This window comes from Momordica charantia, assembly GCF_013281855.1.
Source record: "Momordica charantia cultivar OHB3-1 chromosome 6 unlocalized genomic scaffold, Mcharantia_2.0 BLBB01000006.1, whole genome shotgun sequence".
Classification (NCBI taxonomy): Eukaryota; Viridiplantae; Streptophyta; class Magnoliopsida; order Cucurbitales; family Cucurbitaceae; genus Momordica; species Momordica charantia.
In genome coordinates this window covers 1,751,639-1,772,784 of record NW_028275164.1, presented here as the reverse complement: position 1 = coordinate 1,772,784, position 21,146 = coordinate 1,751,639, and the positions used below count along the sequence as shown (strand labels likewise).

General features: G+C 38.8%; 1 protein-coding gene across 1 annotated transcript in view; it reads right to left on the bottom strand.

Moving 5' to 3' along the window:
• Window positions 1-21,146, bottom strand: part of LOC111006916 (SNF2 domain-containing protein / helicase domain-containing protein / HNH endonuclease domain-containing protein) — a 27,673-nt gene extending 6,527 nt beyond the window's left edge. Inside the window, exons 1-13 of the mRNA XM_022279016.2 lie at window positions 20,744-21,146; window positions 19,801-20,160; window positions 19,399-19,534; window positions 6,562-6,737; window positions 5,972-6,045; window positions 5,773-5,808; window positions 5,575-5,665; window positions 5,202-5,261; window positions 4,245-4,434; window positions 2,590-2,783; window positions 1,957-2,058; window positions 1,050-1,160; window positions 11-76 (exon numbers count right to left, since the gene is read on the bottom strand). Of these exons, the coding sequence (XP_022134708.1) occupies window positions 11-76; window positions 1,050-1,160; window positions 1,957-2,058; window positions 2,590-2,783; window positions 4,245-4,434; window positions 5,202-5,261; window positions 5,575-5,665; window positions 5,773-5,808; window positions 5,972-6,045; window positions 6,562-6,737; window positions 19,399-19,534; window positions 19,801-20,160; window positions 20,744-21,085 (1,938 nt within the window). The 5' untranslated portion in view covers window positions 21,086-21,146. The remainder of the gene's footprint in view (window positions 1-10; window positions 77-1,049; window positions 1,161-1,956; window positions 2,059-2,589; window positions 2,784-4,244; window positions 4,435-5,201; window positions 5,262-5,574; window positions 5,666-5,772; window positions 5,809-5,971; window positions 6,046-6,561; window positions 6,738-19,398; window positions 19,535-19,800; window positions 20,161-20,743) is intronic.

Below are 21,146 nucleotides of genomic sequence, written 5' to 3'. Positions count from 1 at the left end.
TAATGAAAACCTTGGCACAGAAAATGTATATGTTGACTGCCTTGGTCTGCCCTCGCCTGTGAGCTCTATCCTCAGCCTTCAGAACAAGCAAAACATGCATATGAATAATAAATCATAAATTTCATGTAGCTTCGTGGAGAGTAAAAGTACCATGTCAAGAGCTTATTTGTCTTCTCCTTTAATAACTAGTGGAGACTCAAGAGACTTGTTTGTAAATACTAAAAATACCATGTCAAGAGGGAGGGAGAGACAGAGAGGTACTTTCGTTCCAAGATGATTCATACCTTATCTCCCGTTTCTTGTACTTTCTATTTCTTAAATGAAATGTATTGTTTCTTACTTTTTTTAAAAATCATTTGCCATGATAAATAGTTACTGTCTTCCCCCCAGACTTTGGCTCACCCCAGCCTTTTTGATCTATCCACAAACAAGACAGCTCGAGTGTGCCATATTTCTTGGGAGCAGCTTTGCCACACTTCAATCAACACTCATGACAGAATACAATGGAAAAAATCCCTCCCTAGCCATCTCACCAAATTGCTGCCACATGTGCTTAGAAGAAGTCGCCATCTTTTTATATCTTGTGATTTCCCTTTGGATTTTTGGAACAGAATCAGGTCTTGCTTTGGTTGGTGCTTTCCCCTTCACACAAATCCGAAGATTCTGCTTCACCAGGCTTTGGTGGGTCATCCCCTCAATAAGGAGGATGGAATTATATGGATGCCGATGATTAGAGTCTTCCTATAGAGTATTTGGGTTGAAAGAAACAACCGGACCTTCAATGATAAATGTCTTCCGTTCAATGGATTCTATGATAGAGTTTTGTTATTAGCTCTTGGTGTAAATGTTTCTACTCCCTTTTCTCTAGTTATAGACTCATAGTCTTAACGATCCCATATCAAACTGAATGGTCTTTCTGTAAATGGAGGCTCATCTTTTGTAAATTCCATTCATCAATAAGATTTAAGTTTCTTTAGAAAAAAGAAAAAAAGGAGTTTGATGGAAGCATTTCTCGACAAAAGTTAAAGCATAAGGAAAAATAACTGAACCTGAAGCATCAACGATGGTGACTGAGGCAATTCCAAAAACACAACATTTTGTGCTGAAGAGAAATCAAGTCCAACTCCACCAGCAGTAATACCTATTATTGCAATTTTAACCTGATGCACAGAGAAAATTATTATGCCCAACATCAGTAGCATAGTTACGAATCGGAGCGACGAAGGGCTGAATCTCAGTGGATCGGGGCAGCAAGGCCACTCTGCCAGTTACAATACCCTGTCGCGTATTTAAGTCGTCTGCAAAGGATTCTACCCACCGCTCGGTGGGAATTACGTTACAAGGCGACCCCCGAGACTCACCCGTCACGAGGGCTTCACCAACGACACGTGCCTTTGGGGGCCGTGAGGCCCCTAACATCAGTAGCATAGTTAACCATGTAGATGCACAACATCAGAGTCTCTTAAAGACGTAAACTCGTTTCTTTTGGATAGTAAAACAAGCTTTAATTAAGATAAAGATAAATGAAAGTCGAAATGGTGGGGCTTACATCAAAACCGCTGTTTTAAAAGGTATTCCTAGGCGATGGAGGGCACCTAATTCTTTAGTTCATCCATCTTAAAAAATAATGTTCTATTCTACCAAAGACATTTTACTTTCTGTGCTTTTAAATTTTATAGCCAAATGCAATTTCAAATTCAAAAAAATACCAAAAGAAAAAAAGATCTTTTCTTTTATCCTCCTTTTCAAAAACTTGTTTTCAGATCACAAGCCACGAGGCTTAAGCATCTTATTCAAAAAATAAAAAAAAAATTTGGAAAAAAAATGATCTTATGATGTTAATTTAATTCCACTATGCATCAATCCGTCAGCAATTGATTCACACCAGATATCCGATCAAAGCACGTTAATGTAAAAAAATGAATGTGAAGGTTACACAAAAGGATAATAGCAAACCTCTGATGATGACTGGAATGAAAGCACAGCCGATTGCCTGTCTCGAGCAAGAGTGGTTCCATCAATGCGAACAAATAGGATTCCCTTTTCACACATTAGTTCCTAAAAGAAATCAAAAGAAGAAAGATTTAAGTAGCAAAAGAAGCTAGAGACAGAAGACGAATGTGAACTTAAACATATGGTAAAGCAACTCCAAAAAATTGACGAAGTTGATTTAATGAAAGCTGGTGTCTTTTTTCAACAACAACAAAGAAAAAAAATAATAAATAATAAATAATAAATAAAGAAGGAAGGAAAGAAAGAAAGAAAGAAAAAAGTTTAAAATATTTTCAGGACGAAGAAACCACATACAAACACCTCACAAGAAGGAAATCCACAAAAGAAATTGAAAAATAAGTTACTGAAGCAACTACATTAATTCATATTAAGAAAAGCTTAAACATATGGTAAAGCTTCATTTACATTATAGACCTTTGTAAACAACATCGCCAGTTCCACTTTACAGTCTAGTAAAACACCGTCCAATTTGTGGTATTTGCAACCAAGGACTTGGAAGAAGCAAAAAGCTTGAATATAGAATGAGCAAGTTTTCGGTACAAAAATTTTCCTAAAAGAAATGAGAAAGGGTCTCACTTGTACTCCATCAAGAACTTTATGATGATGGGCAAAAATGATCATCTTTTGGGAATCCGATTTCAAATCCAAGTCCATCAAACCATCTGATTCAGAAATAATTGGATGAATAGAAAACCATTCACGAAAACCAGATAGCTTTGCAATACCCAGTTCATGGAAGGAGAGCTTCCGGAATCTGGAATCTCCACCATCTGAAAGATAGTGGAAAACAAAGTCAATGAAAAAGAGATAGAAAATCCAAGAAGTAGCTGAAATGGTGCCCTTAAACAGTCTTTCATCTCTTTCGCATCTTCCTTCAAAACACTTGCTAGTTTTATGGGAAAATGAGGAGAGAGAATATTACAACTAATGATAAAAAAGATGACAACAGAATAGATAATCATACATGAGTGTTGAATAATTAATGAAGTGAGATTATGATAAAAGCCTAAATATACACCAAAAAGATAAAAATAAATTGAATTATCCTAGCTCGACAGGCTCACGAGATATTCCTTTAGGGTACAGAGTTTTAATTAAAAAATAGTAAAGGCTATGTAAGTCGAATAACCATCAAGGCTCAATAGCTCATCTTTAAGAGCTATTGAACCTCGTGAAAAAAAGAAAGTCTTTTCTTTATTTAATAAGAACATAGACATTTAATTAGAAGAACCATAAGTACAACAGGTAATAAGAAATCAACCTGAGAAGGAGCCAAGGTCATGATTACGACGGTTCCTCCAATTGGCTTTAACAAAAAAGTAATCTCAGGTACAAAGTTGAGATAAAAAACTCCAAGGTGGAGTGTTGTACTAGAAAGGTCGTACTAGATAAAGATCCCAAATTTCATCATTTCTTTGAAAAGAATCTTGAAGAAGTATATGATTCCTCTTTCACCCACAACTTCCACACAAAAGCTTAGATAACACAACGCACAAAACCTTAGCTCACCAACCAGAGGGCTGACAAATTAGATGTTGGTTCAGACCTTTTGTAGGGGACAGCAGAAAAACTCACCCAAGTTGAACACTTTTAGACAAAAGGATCTCCTTGGCTTTTGAGCGGAAGTGCAAAGAATGAACAGTGATTTCAGATTCAGAATTCTTCTACCACAAAATACACCAAGTAGGAGAGGTTAAGTTTTGAATATTCCTCCTTTGAAGCATTTCTACCATTTTCATGCCACCCACAGCCAAATTCCAGAGGAAGAGCCTAATCCTCTTAGGAATACCATGGACAGCACAAGGTTTCAGAGTCCTCGTGATATAGAACGATCATTTTTCCATTTTTTCTACAAATTATTTTTCACGGTGCAATGACAGTTAGTTATTCATTAGCTCGTACAACATTGTTACATACTACAGTCACCCAAAAGTTGTCATTATATAGTTATTGACAAGTAAAACATAAGACAGTATCCTCTGCAACAAGGCTTCAATGCTCTATTAAATATATTAAAAAAAAAAAGAGCGATGTCATAAAAAATCTACAAACATATAATATGAAACCTGATAAATATAACTTCCAACAAAAACAAATTTTTTAGTATTCAATAACAACTTTTTCACTGCAACAAAAGTTGGGTATGAGATAACCAACAAGAATAATTGCTGCATAAACAAACTTAGTTGAGACAAATAAGATGCAACGATAAAGTATACATTCATGTTTACCATCATGTTCCTCTTCCTCCAAAATATCCTGAGTCTTGTTTTCAGCAGTAGTTCTATCATGATCACCACCAATCACCTCCCTAGTAGCTGCCTTTGCTCCGACTATATCAGACCTTTTCAACTGCAATCTTATGATTTGCCTACGTTTGGGTGGTAGTTGAACCAACACATGCTCCTTCAAACGTCTTATCTACAATGGAAACGAAACAATTAACAAATCAAGAGTGGCAAAAGAATTCCAATGCTTGGAGTGGAGATGGCAAACAATACACACAACAGCCATTGTTCTTTTAAGCACAAGGCGCATGAAACACTACACCTTTCTAGGGTTAAAGCATGAAGCGCACATCCAAAGTAAAAATAAAAAATTTTAATATTTAAAGATATAATATTATGAATAATGAGATAATGAAAAATAAAAAATTTAAAGCAATGAGGAGAATGATTAGAGATACAAGTTTTAGGTGAAAAGTTTCCTATTTCGTTAAAAAAAAAAGATCCCTTATTGAGGTTGCCTGCAATGAAGGCCTAGAACGCCTTTTAGAGTAGTGGAAGCAGCAATACACACATAGAAGCAAAGACTCTGAGTTTCATAAAATTATCTGAGAAAATGGAGATGAAAGTAACAGAACTTCCATTAGATTAAGAATAAGAATCTTAGTGCAGAGACAAAAAGGGCTGGCTTCTACCAAAGAAGACATCCTATTTGCAGTCACCGACTACAAATCTAATTACAATACAAATCCTTTTTTTTTTAATCTTATTCCCAATAAGCACTGTCCAGTGTCCTCAAACAATATGCTCTCCTAATTAAGATCAATAATATTCTTAAGAAAAACTATAGCTCCAATCCATGCTCTCAAGGACAAGAGAAACTCATTTTTGCTAAGCAGCACATTCAAATAAGCACTGTCCAGTGTCCTCACATAAAATTAATAGAGGAGAACAAGCGCATACCATAACAGTTTGCTTCAACAGCACATTTAACTCATCAAGTCGAATGCCTTTCGAGAAGTCCTGCAGCAGCAATTCCATCTAAGCTTAGAAATTGTATCCTTAAAATGATCGTTATAAATCAAAGCTAAGACACGGTTGCAATATAAAACAACCCTCCTGATCATTAATGTTCTTGTTTTTCTTACTTCTTATGTATAAGAATCCTAAATATAGTGTTGTCCAAAAAGCATCAACCATTTTCATTTTTCCATTTATTTTCGTCCTCCTTTCCATCTTCATTTCATTCACAATAATTTCAGATAATACCACATTCAGATTCTAAACTTTGAGAGTTAGGAGGATAGAATGCTCTTTAACTGAGTCCAACTAGTACCTTAAAAGTTTTCCCCTGAGAAGTACAAACAAATTTTACGGCGCAGTAAGTTTTTGCAAACTCATACTTGGTCTTTCCCAGCAAACCAGGCCTACAACAGATACACAATGGAGGAAATAAGTGAACTACTGACAAAATCACATCGTTGAATAAGTCAATCAATAAAGACCTAAGATGTAAAGGTTGAAGAAAACTTGCCATAGCATGTTTATCTGATGAAAAATGTCATAGGGTCTAAGATCACCTAGGAAAATAGAAAGTGAGATGTTATAATGAATAGAAACTAAAATGAAAGTATAAAATATGAGATGATAGTCATATCTTGAATGATAAAAGGCATCATTCTCATTAAACCATAAAAGAATTCACTTTGACTTTGAGAAAGCCATAATACAACCTTGACAAAGAAGGAGTTCCAGATAGAAGAACAATATGCTGGACCTTCGTTGCTAAATCAAGAACAGCCTTTATCTGTGCAAGAACACAAGAGGTTACAACACACGTTCTCATGCAAGCATATTAATCCTTTTTAAAAGGTAAAAACCCCAAGGTAACTAACTTGGAGTAGGTAGAATTGAAATACTAATAAATACATAAAAGATTTTTTTATTGAAATAAGTACATTCCCAGAAACATATCAGAACAATAAACTAGTAAAATTAATATGATTTAGCCATATATTTCATAAAAAGGAGTATGTAAAAACCTCCTTAGTCCCACCATGAGTTGTTTTCTCAGTTTGTTGCAAGTGAATCACTTAAAAATAAACCAGCTAACAATAGAAAGAAATTTCAGTCTTTTATTCTTATCTTGTATCTCTCTCTCACTCCTTCAGGAGTTTGTATCTTTGAACATTATGTTCTTTTTCATTAATCAATGAAAAGTTCGAGTCCAAGAAAAAAAATGGAAAGAAATTTCTACCTAAGTAAAAGAAAAAGATGGCTTCTAACTAAAATATAGTGAATATGGTATGGTGTGAACTTTTACCTCTTCTGGTTCAGATGACTTCTTGGAACATCTTACATGATGAGATTCATCAACAATCAATAAAGACCACTTCTGCTGAAGAATGCTCTTGCGCAGGCGGTGAAGCATTGTATATGAAATAACCACAACTTTCGGGAATTTTGACAAATGGCAAGGATTGTCCAGATGACCAAAAACTTGAAATAATAAATTACTAAATTGTAAGAAAAATATGATATTCATATTACACGTAAACTTTAGTAATGCGAAAACAAAATTTATGAAACATGTCAAAAAACTAATTGTTCAATGGCAATTCAATTTTTTTTCTTTTCTTTTCTTTTATTTATATAAGAAACATGAAACTTTTAATTCTAAAGTAAGGGATTATAAAGAAATGTTAAGAAGATAACTCCTCACATCTAAATTAATCGACAATGGTGTAGTAACAAAAATCTGTGTAAAGCACTCTAACTAAAGGTTGTATACTACAGTCACCAGAAAACGGCAGAAGCCACAATAATGGTCAGATGACAATTTCAAACAATAAATTAGATTGTTGTCTAATTAATGGAACCAAAAATTTAATTCAATCTGTATCTAGGGAATTATAGCTGGAGAGTGCCACTTTCTCCCAAACAATTTCTCCCAAAAAAGGATATTTCTTTCTTACAAAGTTGAATCAAGATAATCATATCACTGAAGATAGTTTTTTCTTGCTTTCTCCCAAAAAATTACCAATTTTCATCCAAGAGAATGATGTTTCGCTCTCCGTTCTCTCTCCTCCCCTTCCTTTCCTCGGAGATATGACCCCTAGTTCTCCTCGCCGGTTTGACCTTTCTGTTCCGATATGGCCAGTCGCCGGCTCTCGATAAAAATAGAAAATAAGTCTTTCACCTGTTCGTTTGACTCGAGTTCGAAAGGAAGGGTAGTTCTCATACAGGAGTTTCATCTTCAGCGAACGTTCAATAGCTCCATTGAAGAGGTAGCCTTACTGTGGTTGGCAGACTCTTTTGAAGATTTGCTTCTTTCCCCAAAGGCCCAAAAGTTCTTCAGAAAACTCATTGCGTGAATGGTTTTCTCTGGGTCCTCAAGACAACAAACAAGAGGGGAAGTTTTATAGAAATTAAGAAGGTTTTGAACTCTGGGGGAAAGGCAAATCTTGTGGTTCCAGCGGGGGAGGGTTTTAGAGGATGGAATGCTTTTAGAACTTTCCTTTTGGACTTTTTGAATGGTTTTGAATCAAAGAAAAACACCAAAACAAAGAGCAAGGTAGAAGTGTCTCAGAAGTAGCTGAAGTCATATGCAGGGGTTCTGAAGCCGTCTCCTCCAATTCATGTTGTGGTCGCCCCTAAGAAAAGTGAAGTGAGACCCATAAACTGGGCACAGGTTCTGGCCCTCACTAGACGAGATTTTCACGATGACTTTCCATGGAATCCCAGTTGCAGACGAATCTGATTATGAACTCTTTCCAACCGGACAAAGCCATTCTCAAATGCCCAAGTGAAGATTTGGCTTGCTTACTGTGTATGAACAGAGGATGGGTCACTTTTAGGGACTTCACGAGGAAGAATTCTTCTTTCCATGGAATCCCAGTTGCAGACGAATCTGATTATGAACTCTTTCCAACCGGACAAAGCCATTCTCAAATGCCCAAGTGAAGATTTGGCTTGCTTACTGTGTATGAACAGAGGATGGATCACTTTTGGGGACTTCACTCTTAAAGTTGAAAGATGGAATAAGGAGCGTCACGATTTTACTTCAGTGGTCCCGTCATATGGGGGGCTGGCTGAAATTTAGGAACATCCCCCTTCATTTATGGCACGAGGATCTCTTCAAGAAGATAGGAGATAGTTTCGGAGGTTTTTGAGTTTGCAGATGAAAACGCGACCCTTATTGAATGTATGGAAGTGGCAATAAGGGTGAAAGGTAACTATTGCGGTTTTGTGCCATCAGGGATCAAAATTAAAGATGGAGGTTTGGAGTTTGTGGCACAAACTGGGACTTTCCAAGATTCAAAGTTTCTGGCCGGAAAAAAGGTTGAGATTCACGGTGGCTTCACGCCTGAGGCAGCAAAAAACTTCCATGGAGGTCCGGCGAACCCCCCAGGACCTTGCACAGTGGATGTCTGGAGGGTAGAAGATGGGTTCTATTACCCAGTGGTCCAAGCGGAAGACTCCTCTGTTATTAGAGCCTTTTCCTCGGAGTATCAACCAGCAAGGACATTTGTACAAGGAAGGTCTCCTTCCATCGCTGTTCAAGAGGGCCCCACATCAGTCCTAGGTTCGAAGAAAGAAGGGAGGGCTTTAGAGGCACGTGAACAAATTCAGGCCACGTCCCTTCCTAGTAATGAAGGGGTTCAAAAAAAGTCAACAAAAGGGGTAGTACCAACAGGCTCACACATCCCGAGGAAAGTTGCTTTTCAAAAAGGACAAAAAGGCTCTCCAACTCTCAAAAAGGGGATTGTATTTTCTACGGAGGAAGATTTACAAAAGAAGAAAAAACAAAAAAGAGAGGAAAAAATAGCCAGAAATGAAAAAGGGAAAGGTAAACAACTAGAGGTCTCTTCGGAATCCTCATGGTCGAGTGAAGATGTGCCGGTGAACGAAATTCCTTCTTCTCCTACACTTTCTCTTGACTTCCCGGAAGATTATCATCTTTGTTTCGAGGAGTGTTTAGAAACGGAGGATCCTGGAAAGGGGAGAGAACTTGTTATAGTAGATGTCAATCCTATTGAACAGCGGCCATTAGAGACGGAGATGGTCTTAGAAGGGCCAGTTGAGACGAGTAAGATTGCAGATGCTACTCCAGTTGTTCTCCCCTTCACAAAAAATCTGGTGGTTGCTCTTTGGGAAAATAGCCCATGTATTAGACCTATTCAGTGTTGTTAGAGTATAGATATTAGTATATTTTATATTCTTGTATTAATATTAATTTGTCCTTTTACCTTCTCCTTATAGGATTAAGTCAACCTTGTATATTTGTCTATATATATAGACTTTAATAATGAGAATACATTACATTGGATTCTCTCCAACCTTAGTCTCTACACATGTAAAGGGAAGGTGGGGGGAAAAGGAGGCAAGAGTAACAATGTAGAAAGTAGAGAATTGAGAAACTTGCTAGCTACGTGGGAGAATGAAGCAAAACAGAGTGTAGAAGAGGGTCAGGAGGTTTCTTTATGAAGATAATTTCTTGAAATGTCCGAGGTTTGGGAGCGGCCTCCAAAAGAGCTCTTGTGAAGGATATCATTAAGCGTGCGGATCCAGATATAGTTGCATTCAAGAAACTAAAAAGAGTGAGATTGATAGATTCTTAGTTAAATCTATTTAGAGTTCTCGGCGTGTGAGTTGGTTGTCTTTAGATGCGGAAGGGACCTCAGGAGGTATTCTTCTCTTGTGGAATGAGCTGAAAATTTCGGTTATTGATTCTGTGGTGGGAAGTTTCTCCCTTACCATTCATTTCTCTCTAGTGGATGGTAGGCTCGGCTGATTCACAGGGGTCTATGGGTCGTCTTCTAGAAGAGGTAGAACTAGCTTTTGGAGGGAATTAGAAGATCTGGGAGGTTTATGTCAGGGTGTGTGGTGCATTGGAGGAGACTTCAACGTGGCCCGCTGGTTATCAGCAGAGTACTCGTCCTGGGAGAATTACTCGTAGTATGAAGGATTTTAATTCTGTGATTGAAGCCTTAGATTTGAAAGACCCCCCATGGATAATGGCGCTTTTACTTGGTCTAACTTCAAAATCTCTCCCACTCTCTTGAGGTTAGATCGCTTTTTGGTAACTAAAGATTGGTTGATGTCTTTTGCAGATCAGAGGATTGTTCGTCTGAGTCGCCCTACTTCAGATCACTTTCTCATTCAGCTGGCTCCGCTTGGGCGGAAATGGGTCCAACTCCGTTTAGATTTGAAAACGCTTGGCTCGAGTCCCCCCTCTTGCTCCCCCTGGTTGAACAATGGTGGTCTTCCCATCCTATGAGAGGTTGGCCAGGTCACGGGTTCATGGAAAAATTAAGAGGCCTTAGAGGTGTGCTTTCTCGGTGGAACAAAGAGGTGTTTGGTCATTTGGGGATCAAGAAGAATTCTCTTACAAATGACATAGAAGAGCTGGACAGGATGTAGGAAGACCACCCTTTGTCTTCAGAGGAGAGGGAAAGGAGAAGGCTTTTAAAAGGGGATCTTCAGGAGATTACCATTTGTGAACAAAGGATGTGGGCTCAGAAAGGGAAGCTGCATTGGCTAATCGAAGGTGATGAAAATACAAATTTCTTCCATCGATGGTCCTCCCAAAAACAGAGTGGGGCTTTCATAGCAGAGATTGAAGACGAACAGGGTAGACTTTTGACTGAAGAGGTAGACATTGTGGCTGAATTCTTAAGGTTTTTCTCCTCCCTTTATACTTCGACGGTGGATCAATGTTTTCATCTAGAGAATATTGATTGGTTCCCCCTCACAGAGGCTCAAAGCTCTCAGTTGACGGTAGCCTTTTCAGAGGAAGAAATCAGCAGGGCTATGAAGGATATGGGTTCTCTAAAATCTCCGGGTCTAGATGGGATGAGTAATGAATTCTTAAAAAATGCTTGGAACATCTTCAAGACCGATTTGGTGAAAGAGTTCCAAGATTTTTTTGAGAAAGGAATTATAAACAAGAGTACAAATGAAACCTATATTTGTCTCGTTCCAAAAAAGAGAAATCCCTCTTCGATGAAGGACTTCAGGCCAATCAGTTTGGTCTCATCCCTTTATAAGATTGCGGCAAAGGTTCTCGCTGCCCGCCTTAAAAAAGTACTGCCTTTAATCATCTCAGATGCTTAAGCAGCTTCCGTGGAGGGTCATCAAATCATGGATGCAATTTTAACTGCTGCGGAGACAGTGGGGCAATGGAAGAAACAGAGGAAGAAGGGCATGTTATTAAAACTAGATTTTGAGAAGGCTTATGATAGAGTGGATTGGTCTTTCCTAAATGCGGTGTTACAAGCTAAAGGTTTTGATTAGAGATGGCGTAAGTGGATTCATGGGTGCCTGTGTACAACTAATTTTTCTGTAATTATTAATGGAAGGCCTAGAGGCAAAATCTTAGCAAAAAGAGGCCTTAGGCAAGGTGATCCCCTCTCTCCTTTTTTTTCACTTTGGTGGGTGATGCTCTCAGCAGGTTGATACACTTTTGCCATGAGAAGCGAATTATTAAGGGGTTCAAGGTGGGAACTAGTGATGTGGAGGTTACTCATCTTCAATATGCTGATGATGTTCTGATTTTTAGCCCTTTCTCGAAACAAAATCTGGAATCGTGGCGGGGTTTGATCAATTTTTTTCTGTTGACTTCATGCCTCTCTCTAAATGTCACAAAAACAGCTCTGATAGACATCAATTGTAGTCCCTTAGCAACTGCGGCTTGGGCTTCTTCTTTCGGATATAAGGTAGAGACTTTCCCTTTTTCTTATCTGGGTTTTCCTCTTGGGGGTAATCATAGAAGAAAGTTTTTTTTGGATCCTCTACTGGAGAAAATGAGTAAAAGGCTACTGAAATGGAAACCCCTCCTACTCTCTAAAGGAGGAAGGTTAACTCTGGCTCAAACTGTGTTAAATAGTCTTCCCCTTTACTATTTCTCGCTTCTGAAAGCTCCTGGAGTGGTTATTAAGGCTATGGAGAAGTTGATCCGGGATTTTATCTGGAATGGAGGCACCCATAGGCCCATGGGAAATTTGGTTAAATGGTCTTGGACCGCTCTGCCTACTAGGCAAGGGGGACTTAGAGTGGGCTCCCTTGAGAGGAACAAAGCTCTTTTGATGAAGTGGCTTTGGCAGTTTGCTTTAAAAGGAAAAGCCCTATGAAGAAGGGTTGTTGCTGTTATATATAGGGTGGATTCTCATGAGTGGTTTACTAAATGCAACACAGGCTCTTCGATTGGAAGACCTTGGATAGATATTGAAAGTACGCGCAGTGGTTTTATGAATTTTGTAGCTTTCAAGGTGTCCTCTGGAAATAGAGTTCGTTTTTGGGAAGATACTTGGGCAGATTCCTCCCCTCTTGCCACTGTTTTTCCCGACATGTTCATGCTGTCTAACAAGAAGGATGCTTCGATTTCAGAGTGTTGGAATTCTGTTTCTCAAACGTGGGATTTGGCTTTTAGAAGAAACCTCTTCGACAGAGAACTAGATAGCTGGGCCACTTTTACTGAAAAGTTGGATGGAGGGCTACTTGGGCAGGGTCAAGACAGAATGTGGTGGAAGGAGGATCCAAAGTGGGGTTTTTTCAACTAATTCAGCCTTTTTGGCCCTGACTTCCCCTTCTCCAAAAATAAACACTTCCATTTCGTTGCAAATTTGGAACTTTAAGGTTCTTAAGAAAGTAAAAGTGTTTTTGTGGTCAATGTTCTATCGCGGGATTAATACAGCCGACAAGCTTCAGCGTAGACTTCCCTCATGGTCTCTCTCACCGTCGGTTTGTTTGTTATGTAATATCATGGTCTCTCTCACCGTCGGTTTGTTTGTTATGTAATAAAGACTCCGAGACACTAGATCATTTATTCCTTCATTGTCAGGTGGCTTCTTCAGTGTGGTTTTACTTTGCTGTCATGGTGTGAGTGTCTTTTTGTTTCCCACGTAAGATAGATGAGTTTATTTCAGAAGGCTTCGGGGGAGGGGTCTAAGGGATAAAGCTTTTCTTTGGAATTGTATGGCTAGAGCCTTACTTTGACTTTTGTGGAAAGAAAAGAATAATAGACTTTTTGAAGATAAGAAGTCCTCGGTGGATTCTCTTTGTGTGAATATACAGCATATGGCTTCTTGGTGGGCTTCCATCCACAAGAAGGTTTTTTGTAATTATAGTCTTCAAATGATCATAAGGGATTGGAAAGCTGTGATTGTATAGTTCTTTGGGGAGGGTTTTCTCAACCCTCTACCTTTAGGTTGTCCTTTTTAGTGAATGGAATACAATTTGTCTGTTTCTTATAAAAAAAAAAATAGCTGTAGAGTGCCACCAATATATCTCTAAACATGCAATGATGGTAATAGTCATATGCTTAGCAATAACATCCATTGAAATTTTTAAAATAAACAAGAAAGGGAAGTATCAACAAACGAATTTCTATAGCTTGCCAAGATTAATACAGGTTCTGTCAGAATGAAGAGTGCTATTGTTGCATGTATGGTGTAGTTTATGACGTGTCACGGTAGCTGGTGGAGAGTAATCTCAATGAAAGAAAGAATATCTCAAATCTGATTATTATGGGAAAAGTCTCTCTATTTATAGACAGATCCTAACTAACAAACTAGCAACTAATAGTAACTTGTAGTTACTACACAGTAAAAGATGTTTTAAAAGAAATACAACTATAAAGCTAAACTTTTAAGATTTAATAAGCTATCCCAAAGGCCATATACGGCTACATCAATTTCCCCTTCCCAAAAAAAAAACAACTCGTCCGCGAGTTAGTCAGCCAACAAAAACTGATCAGGGGGATAAAACGGGTATATATCCGCTATATTGAAGACGGGACTGATATTATACTCGGCTGGGAGGTCAATCTTGTAGGCATTCTCTCCGTATCGAGCAAGTATAGCAAAAGGGCCAAGTTTTCTCTTCTTCAGTTTGTTATACGTTCCAACTGGGAATCGGCTCTTTCGTAAATGAATCATGACAAGGTCGCCTAACTGGAATTCCTTGAATCGTCGTTTCTTATCTGCCACTGTCTTGTATTTGGCATTGGATTCCTCTAGATGTTTACGAACTTCATCATGTAGCTGAGTATTTCTAGTTGCCATCTCTTCTGCCTCCCTACTAAGATCAATAGAATGAGGAAGATTAGTAAGATCTATTGTTAACCGAGGGAGCGTAGTATATACAATCTCAAATGGGTACTTCCCTGTTGTTCTATTCCTCATGTGGTTGAACGCAAATTCGGCTTGGGCAAGAGCCATATCCCATTGCTTGGGGTGATCACCACTGATACATCGAAGTAGATTTCCCAACGAACGATTTGTAACTTCTGTTTGTCCATCCGTTTGCGGATGACTTGTGGTGCTAACTTTAGTGTAGTGTCAAATTTCTTCCCTAAAGTACGCCAAAAGTGACTAAGAAACTTTACATCACGATCAGATACAATTGATTTTGGAATACCATGTAGGCGAATGATCTCCCTAAAAAACAATGTAGCAATAGAAACAGCATCGGATGTTTTTCTACATGCCACAAAATGAGCCATCTTACTGAACCGATCCACCACAACCATCACGGAGTCAAAGCCTCTTTGGGTTTTAGGAAGACCGAGTACAAAGTCCATCGAAAGGTCTTCCCAAATGCCCTTAGGTATAGGTAAGGGTGTATATAACCCTGTATTTTGTGATGTCCCCTTGTAGGACTGGCAAATATAACATTTTTGAACAAAACTAACAACATCCTTTTTTAGTTGCGGCCAAAAAAAATGGGTGTTAACAATTGTAAGCGTCTTGTCTCGGCCTAAATGACCAGCCAACCCGCCAGCATGAACATCTTTAATAATGGCTTCTCGTAGAGACGTATGAGGAATGCACAGGGCATGTCCTTTAAATAAGTAGCCATTCACTATATGGTAATCATGTGTAAGTAGATGAGTCATACATTGTTCCCAAATAACTCGAAAGTCTAAGTCTGAAGTATAAGTATCGAGTAGGTGATCAAAAGCTATTATTTCCCCTTTAAGTAGTGTGAGGAGGCTGTGTTTCCGACTCAAAGCATCAGCTGCCTTATTACTTATTCCCGAAGTATGTTTGATTACAAAATCAAATCTTTGTAAAAAAGATAACCAACGTGCGTGCATGCGACTTATCGTTTTTTTAGTATGCAAAAATTTTAAGGAGAAATGGTCTGTTAGAAGGATAAATTCTTTGCCTAGGAGGTAGTGTTCCCACTGTTTTAAAGCCCTAACTAGAGCATAAAGTTCCTGTTCGTATGTGCTCCATTTTTGCCGTGATGTACTTAGTTTTTCACTAAAATACTCAATTGGGTGATTGTTTTGAGAAAGGACAGCCCCCACCCCAATACCCGATGCATCTACAGAGACTTCGAATGGTTGTTCAAAGTTTGGAAGTGCTAGGACTGGACTAGTGCTTAGTTTGGATTTTATGATTCTAAAGCTCTCGGTTTGGTGTTGTCCCCACACGAAAGGTCCCTTTTTTAGACAACTTGTTAAAGGGGCAACCAAGGAACTAAAATTTCTAATGAATTTTCTGTAAAAGGAAGCAAGACCTAGAAAGCTTTGGATATCTTTAAGTGTTTTAGGTTCTGGCCATTCTACTATAGCTTTTATTTTCAGAGGATCCATGTATACTTTATTATGTCCTATTATAAACCCAAGGAAAGAAATTTCAGTAGTTGTAAAAAGACATTTTTTGATATTAATGACTAATTGATTAGTAGCCAAAACCGAAAAGACTTTATGAAGGTGATTTAAATGGTCAGACATGCAGTGGCTATAGATAAGGATATCATCAAAACAGACTACTACAAATTTATTAATAAAAGGAAGCAATACCTGATTCATAAGCCTCATGAATGTGCTTGGAGCGTTGGACAGCCCAAAGGGCATAACGAGCCACTCAAATAAGCCCTCATTTGTTTTGAACGCCGTTTTCCATTCATCTCCCGGCCGTATTCGGATTTGATGGTATCCACTCTTAAGGTCTATCTTAGAAAATAGGGTAGCTCCCCCTAATTGGTCTAACAGATCACTAATACGAGGAATGGGGAACCGATATTTGATAGTAATCTTGTTTATTGCTCGGCTGTCCACACACATGCGCCAAGTTCCATCCTTTTTGGGTGTTAATAAGGCGGGAACAGCGCATGGGCTTAAACTAGGCTGTATGTGCCCTTTGTCAAGTAATTCTTGGACTTGATCATGTAAGATTTTGTATTCGGATGGGTTCATAAAATAATGAGCAAGATTCGGTAGGGTTGCCCCCGGAAAAAACTCAATATTATGTTGAATGTCTCGTAAAGGAGGTAACCCGGCAGGAGGTTCAATAATAGTTTGAAACTCATGTAACAATTGTTCCACTTCCGGTGGAAGAGCCTGTGATTGTTCCAAAGTTTCAAAACTTTTAGTCACCAGCCCAAGAATAGGCATATCCTTATGAAATAGGAGCTGTTTTCCCGAAGACATCGTGAATAGAGCACCTGTTTTTGTTGTACCATCGTGTGAAGGGACAAGCTTTGGTGGAGGAATAGGAAGTAAAACAACCTTTTCCCCATCCAACTGAATTCATATGTGTTCTCTCGCCCCTTATGAACAGCTTGTGTATCGTATTGCCATGGTCTCCCTAATAGGATGTGGCACACATCCATATCCAACACATCACATACTATTTGATCCTTGTAACTAGCCCCAATAGACAATGGTACTGTGCATGTGTGTGTGACTTGAGCTTCCCCACCCTTCTTTATCCACGAAACTTTATAGGGATTTGGGTGTGGATGCAGTGTCAAACGAAGGGCTGTCACAAGCTTACTAGCTACTATGTTTTCGGTACTGCCACTATCAATTATTATACTACAAACCTTACCCTCAATAGTGCATCGTGACTTGAATAAAGCGTGCCGTTGGTAGGCAGGCTCAACTTTTGGAGTGAGAAGAAGGCGTTGAATAACACAAGTGACAGGATCACCTTCATCAGGACCGAGATATTCGACCTCATTTTCTTGCTGCTCTTCTTCGTTGTAGTCGGGTTGCTCCTCATCTTCCACAAAGGTAATGGCCTTTCTTTGAGGGCATTCGTTTGAGAGATGCCCCACCTGTCCACAACGAAAGCACTTGCCCAAAGTTGGACGGTTATAAGTGTTAGCTACGTTTTTTCCTACAGTGGCATCCATGGTTTTATTTTCAAGAAGATTATCTTTGCCGACGTGTTTGCCTTTGGGTGAACTGCCAATTGTTGGGACAGATGACTTGTCTGATGGTGCAAAATTCTTTTTGGAAGGGCCACCTTGATCTCAAGTTGTTCGTCAAACATAGGTCTTCTTGTAACGATTGTTCACTTGTTCTTCAATTGTTGTAGCAGTGGATATAGCTTCATTTAAGTACCCAATAGGCTGTAATGCTATCTGTTCCTTTATATCCGAACGCAGCCCACCAATGTATCGGGCCACCAAATATTGTTGATGTTCTCCAAGATTTGTCCGTGCCCCTAATCGATGAAATTCCTCTGTGTAATCAGCAATCGTGCGCGTTCCTTGTCGACAATATTGATACTGATTATATAAAATCTGTTCAAAATTGACAGGTAGGAACCGCTCACGCATAAGCTTTTTCATACGTTCCCATCGACGGATTGGTTGTTTCCCATACCTTTGTCGGTTAATTTCTAGTTGATCCCACCACGCCGAAGCACCACCCTTAAGTTTGAAAGCCACTAAACGTACCTTTTTATGTTCTGGCGTGTTCATGTATGAAAAGAAATTTTCAACATTCCGCACCCAATCCAAGAACCCTTCTATGTCCATCTTTCCGCTGAAGGTAGGGATGTCAATTTTGAGTTTGTATTCACTTGTATCTTGCTGTCTATTTGGTCGAGCTTGATACCCGTGCCTATTACCTTCCATCTCGAGAAGGTCTTCCTCCTCATCGCTGGAATAATCCATAAAAAGATCCTGTCGCCTTTGAAACAGGGGGTTGTTATTGAAATCTTGAAGGTGCACACGACGATCTTGGTGAAATCTTGGTCCCAGATTGAATTCTTGCCCCCTTTCTTGACGTCTTCTTGGAGGGGCTGCTGGTCTTTCTTGGATCCGGATTCCCTGATGGTTCTCCCTTCTAGTTTCTTGATCAAGTCTTGATGGATTTTGTTGAGGAACTCCCAATGGACTGTGATTTAAATTCAGATTTTCCAGTTGTTGATGTATAATACCCAAGATCTGTTTGATCTCATCCACATCATTATGTATACTCTTGATATCCCCTTCGACCAACTGCAAGCGTGTGGTCAATGCTCGTGGTGAGAGAGCGGCTGATTGCTTCGCTTCTTTGTTGGTCATGGAAGAAACGTCTCCTATGATAGGTTTCTTTCCCGCCATTTGAACGCCCAGAATTTTTTTTTTCTTTCCGGTGCTCTGATACCAATTTGGTGGAGAGTAATCTCAACGAAAGAAAGAATATCTCAAATCTGATTATTATGGGAAAAGTCTCTCTATTTATAGAGAGATCCTAACTAACAAACTAGCAACTAATAGTAACTTGTAGTTACTACACAGTAAAAGATGTTTTAAAAGAAATACAACTATAAAGCTAAACTTTTAAGATTTAATAAGCTATCCCAAAGGCCATATACGGCTACATCAGTAGCTCTAACTCTTGGGCCACATTTTTTCACTGGTGTCGTGATTCTATGATTAGCTTCCATCAACCTAATTTTTCTCATTATCTGTCAACTAGAAAACAGGCGTTTGCTTCCACCTGGGGGACAAAGTTCTCTAATTAAGAACCAACCAAAATTAGTACCATACAGATCTTCTTCAAAGTAGGTGAATTAGAACTTATACCCCTAAATATAAAAATCTAACTGTTCAGAAAAGTGAGTTGATTCAGTCGAAGACATATCATCCAACTGAAATGAAAACATTAACGTAGTCAGCAAGTACAGCTATCTCATCTACAATCTTCATCTCTCAGAATACAATACCACGGAATGTTTTTATGCTAGGCTGTCATATTTCAAAGAAAAAGAAAAGTTCATATGGCACAAAAGTTACAATACATCTACAACACTCAACAGAATACCTAGAAAGGTAAGCATTCTAGTGACCACGAGGTTAAATTTAGATATAGATATATATATATATCTATACATACATAAAGAAAAAAAAAAGACGTACAAGAATATAATACCAAGATGAATTTCAGCCGGCAAACAAAAAGGAAGCCAACGCTCTAGTTCTTCTGCCCAAGAAAACCGTAAAACAGCTGGGCAAACAACAAGTATTGAGCCTTCTTCATCCATTAAGCAGCTAGCAATTGCAATAGCCTGAAGACAGATTAAGCATACAGAGTTTAATCCACCTTTTCGACCAGCAGAGATGGTACATGTACAAGATGCTGCCTTGCATGATATCAAAATTCTAAAATATATGCATGAGGCTCGTTCCAATGTTCAAGCAGAAATTTCAACAAATAGATATATGTAATTGAAAAAATGAAATGGCAAAAGCACAACCAACTAGAACCAATTTACAAACTTGACAAAACTGTAGATGAGTAGCAGATAAGTTCATTTATATATAATTTAGCTACCTGCAGTGTTTTCCCAAGACCCATTTCATCAGCTATCAAGCATCGGCCACCCCTCTGCAAGCCAAATCTTACACCATCAAGCTGGAAAGGTAAGAGTCTCTTCAGTAACCGATCGGGTAACTTCTTCATTAATTCATCGACCCTCTCATCTGACAGATGCTCTGGCCTGCATGGCATCCATCGTCCTAAAATAAATGAATGCGAGAGCCTCTCAACCACATTAAAAGTTGTCCATGGTATCTCTTCAACATCAATGTCCTTGGAGCTCTTTAAACATTTTAAAACAGGACAATAATCCCTCAGCTTATAAACACAAGCCTTTCCTCCGCCAATAATTTGTGTGTAGTGAGAATGTGTGACCTGAGAGAATAACAGATGGCCGTCACATTTATAAAGTTACTAGAGCTCATTTGGTCAAAGACGTGATGTAACTCGAAACTCAGATATGGTCAGAAAGGGGGCGAGAGAGAGAAAGACGCCACTCATAATCCAAATACGGTCAGATGGGCAAATTTCGAATTTTCAAATTCGATGCACTGCGATCCTTAAAATTGTACAAGTAGCAATCCCGAAGTTGGTGATATTTTCATATAAAAATGAAGTTGTACGAAAATAAAGTCGTAAAAAGCATTGTACGAATGAAGAGAAGAACAAAGATAAAAATAGCGTTCATCCTCTCTAAATGTACAGAGGAACTGGGTAAAACCGGATAGTCCATGTGATCAGGAAAACCAAAAGATATCCCAGCGAGCTCCAAAAAACGCATATGGAAGTAAAAGTAAAGCTCGCATTATAAATCACAAGTTCCTTCGTTCAAGACAAATTAAAGTGATAAACGCCTGCAAATCCAAACGGTATCACTTCCTCCCTTTTTTTCATTAATTTCTTATATTCGATATGCGCAAAACAAAGACGGCAATAAGAAAATCCCAGAAACTCATACATTAGATAACCAGTCGCTCAATTTCCTGAAGCAATTCTCCTCTCCCGGGTAACAGAATCCTTCTACAACTTCCGGCGTGATCGAGAACGAGTCGGTGGAGCAAATTTCCAACCTTACTCGAAACCTCTCGGGTAAAAGGGTATCGTCGTCGGTTAAGCCTTTCGATGATTGAACTGCACTGGTAACAGTCAGTTCAGTGGAAAGCTTTCGACATTTGAAGAGCTTCCACGGGTCCTGGGGTTGTAGTTGGCCGTTAGAAGATTCGATTAGAGCTTTGCGTTTGGCTATGGCCGCTAAACGGTTCGCTTCAGCTCGCTTTCGTTGCTCTTCTGTGATATCCATGTAGTGAGAGTGAGACTGATTTGATTTAGGGTTCTACGAAGCCGATGATGAAATGAAGAAT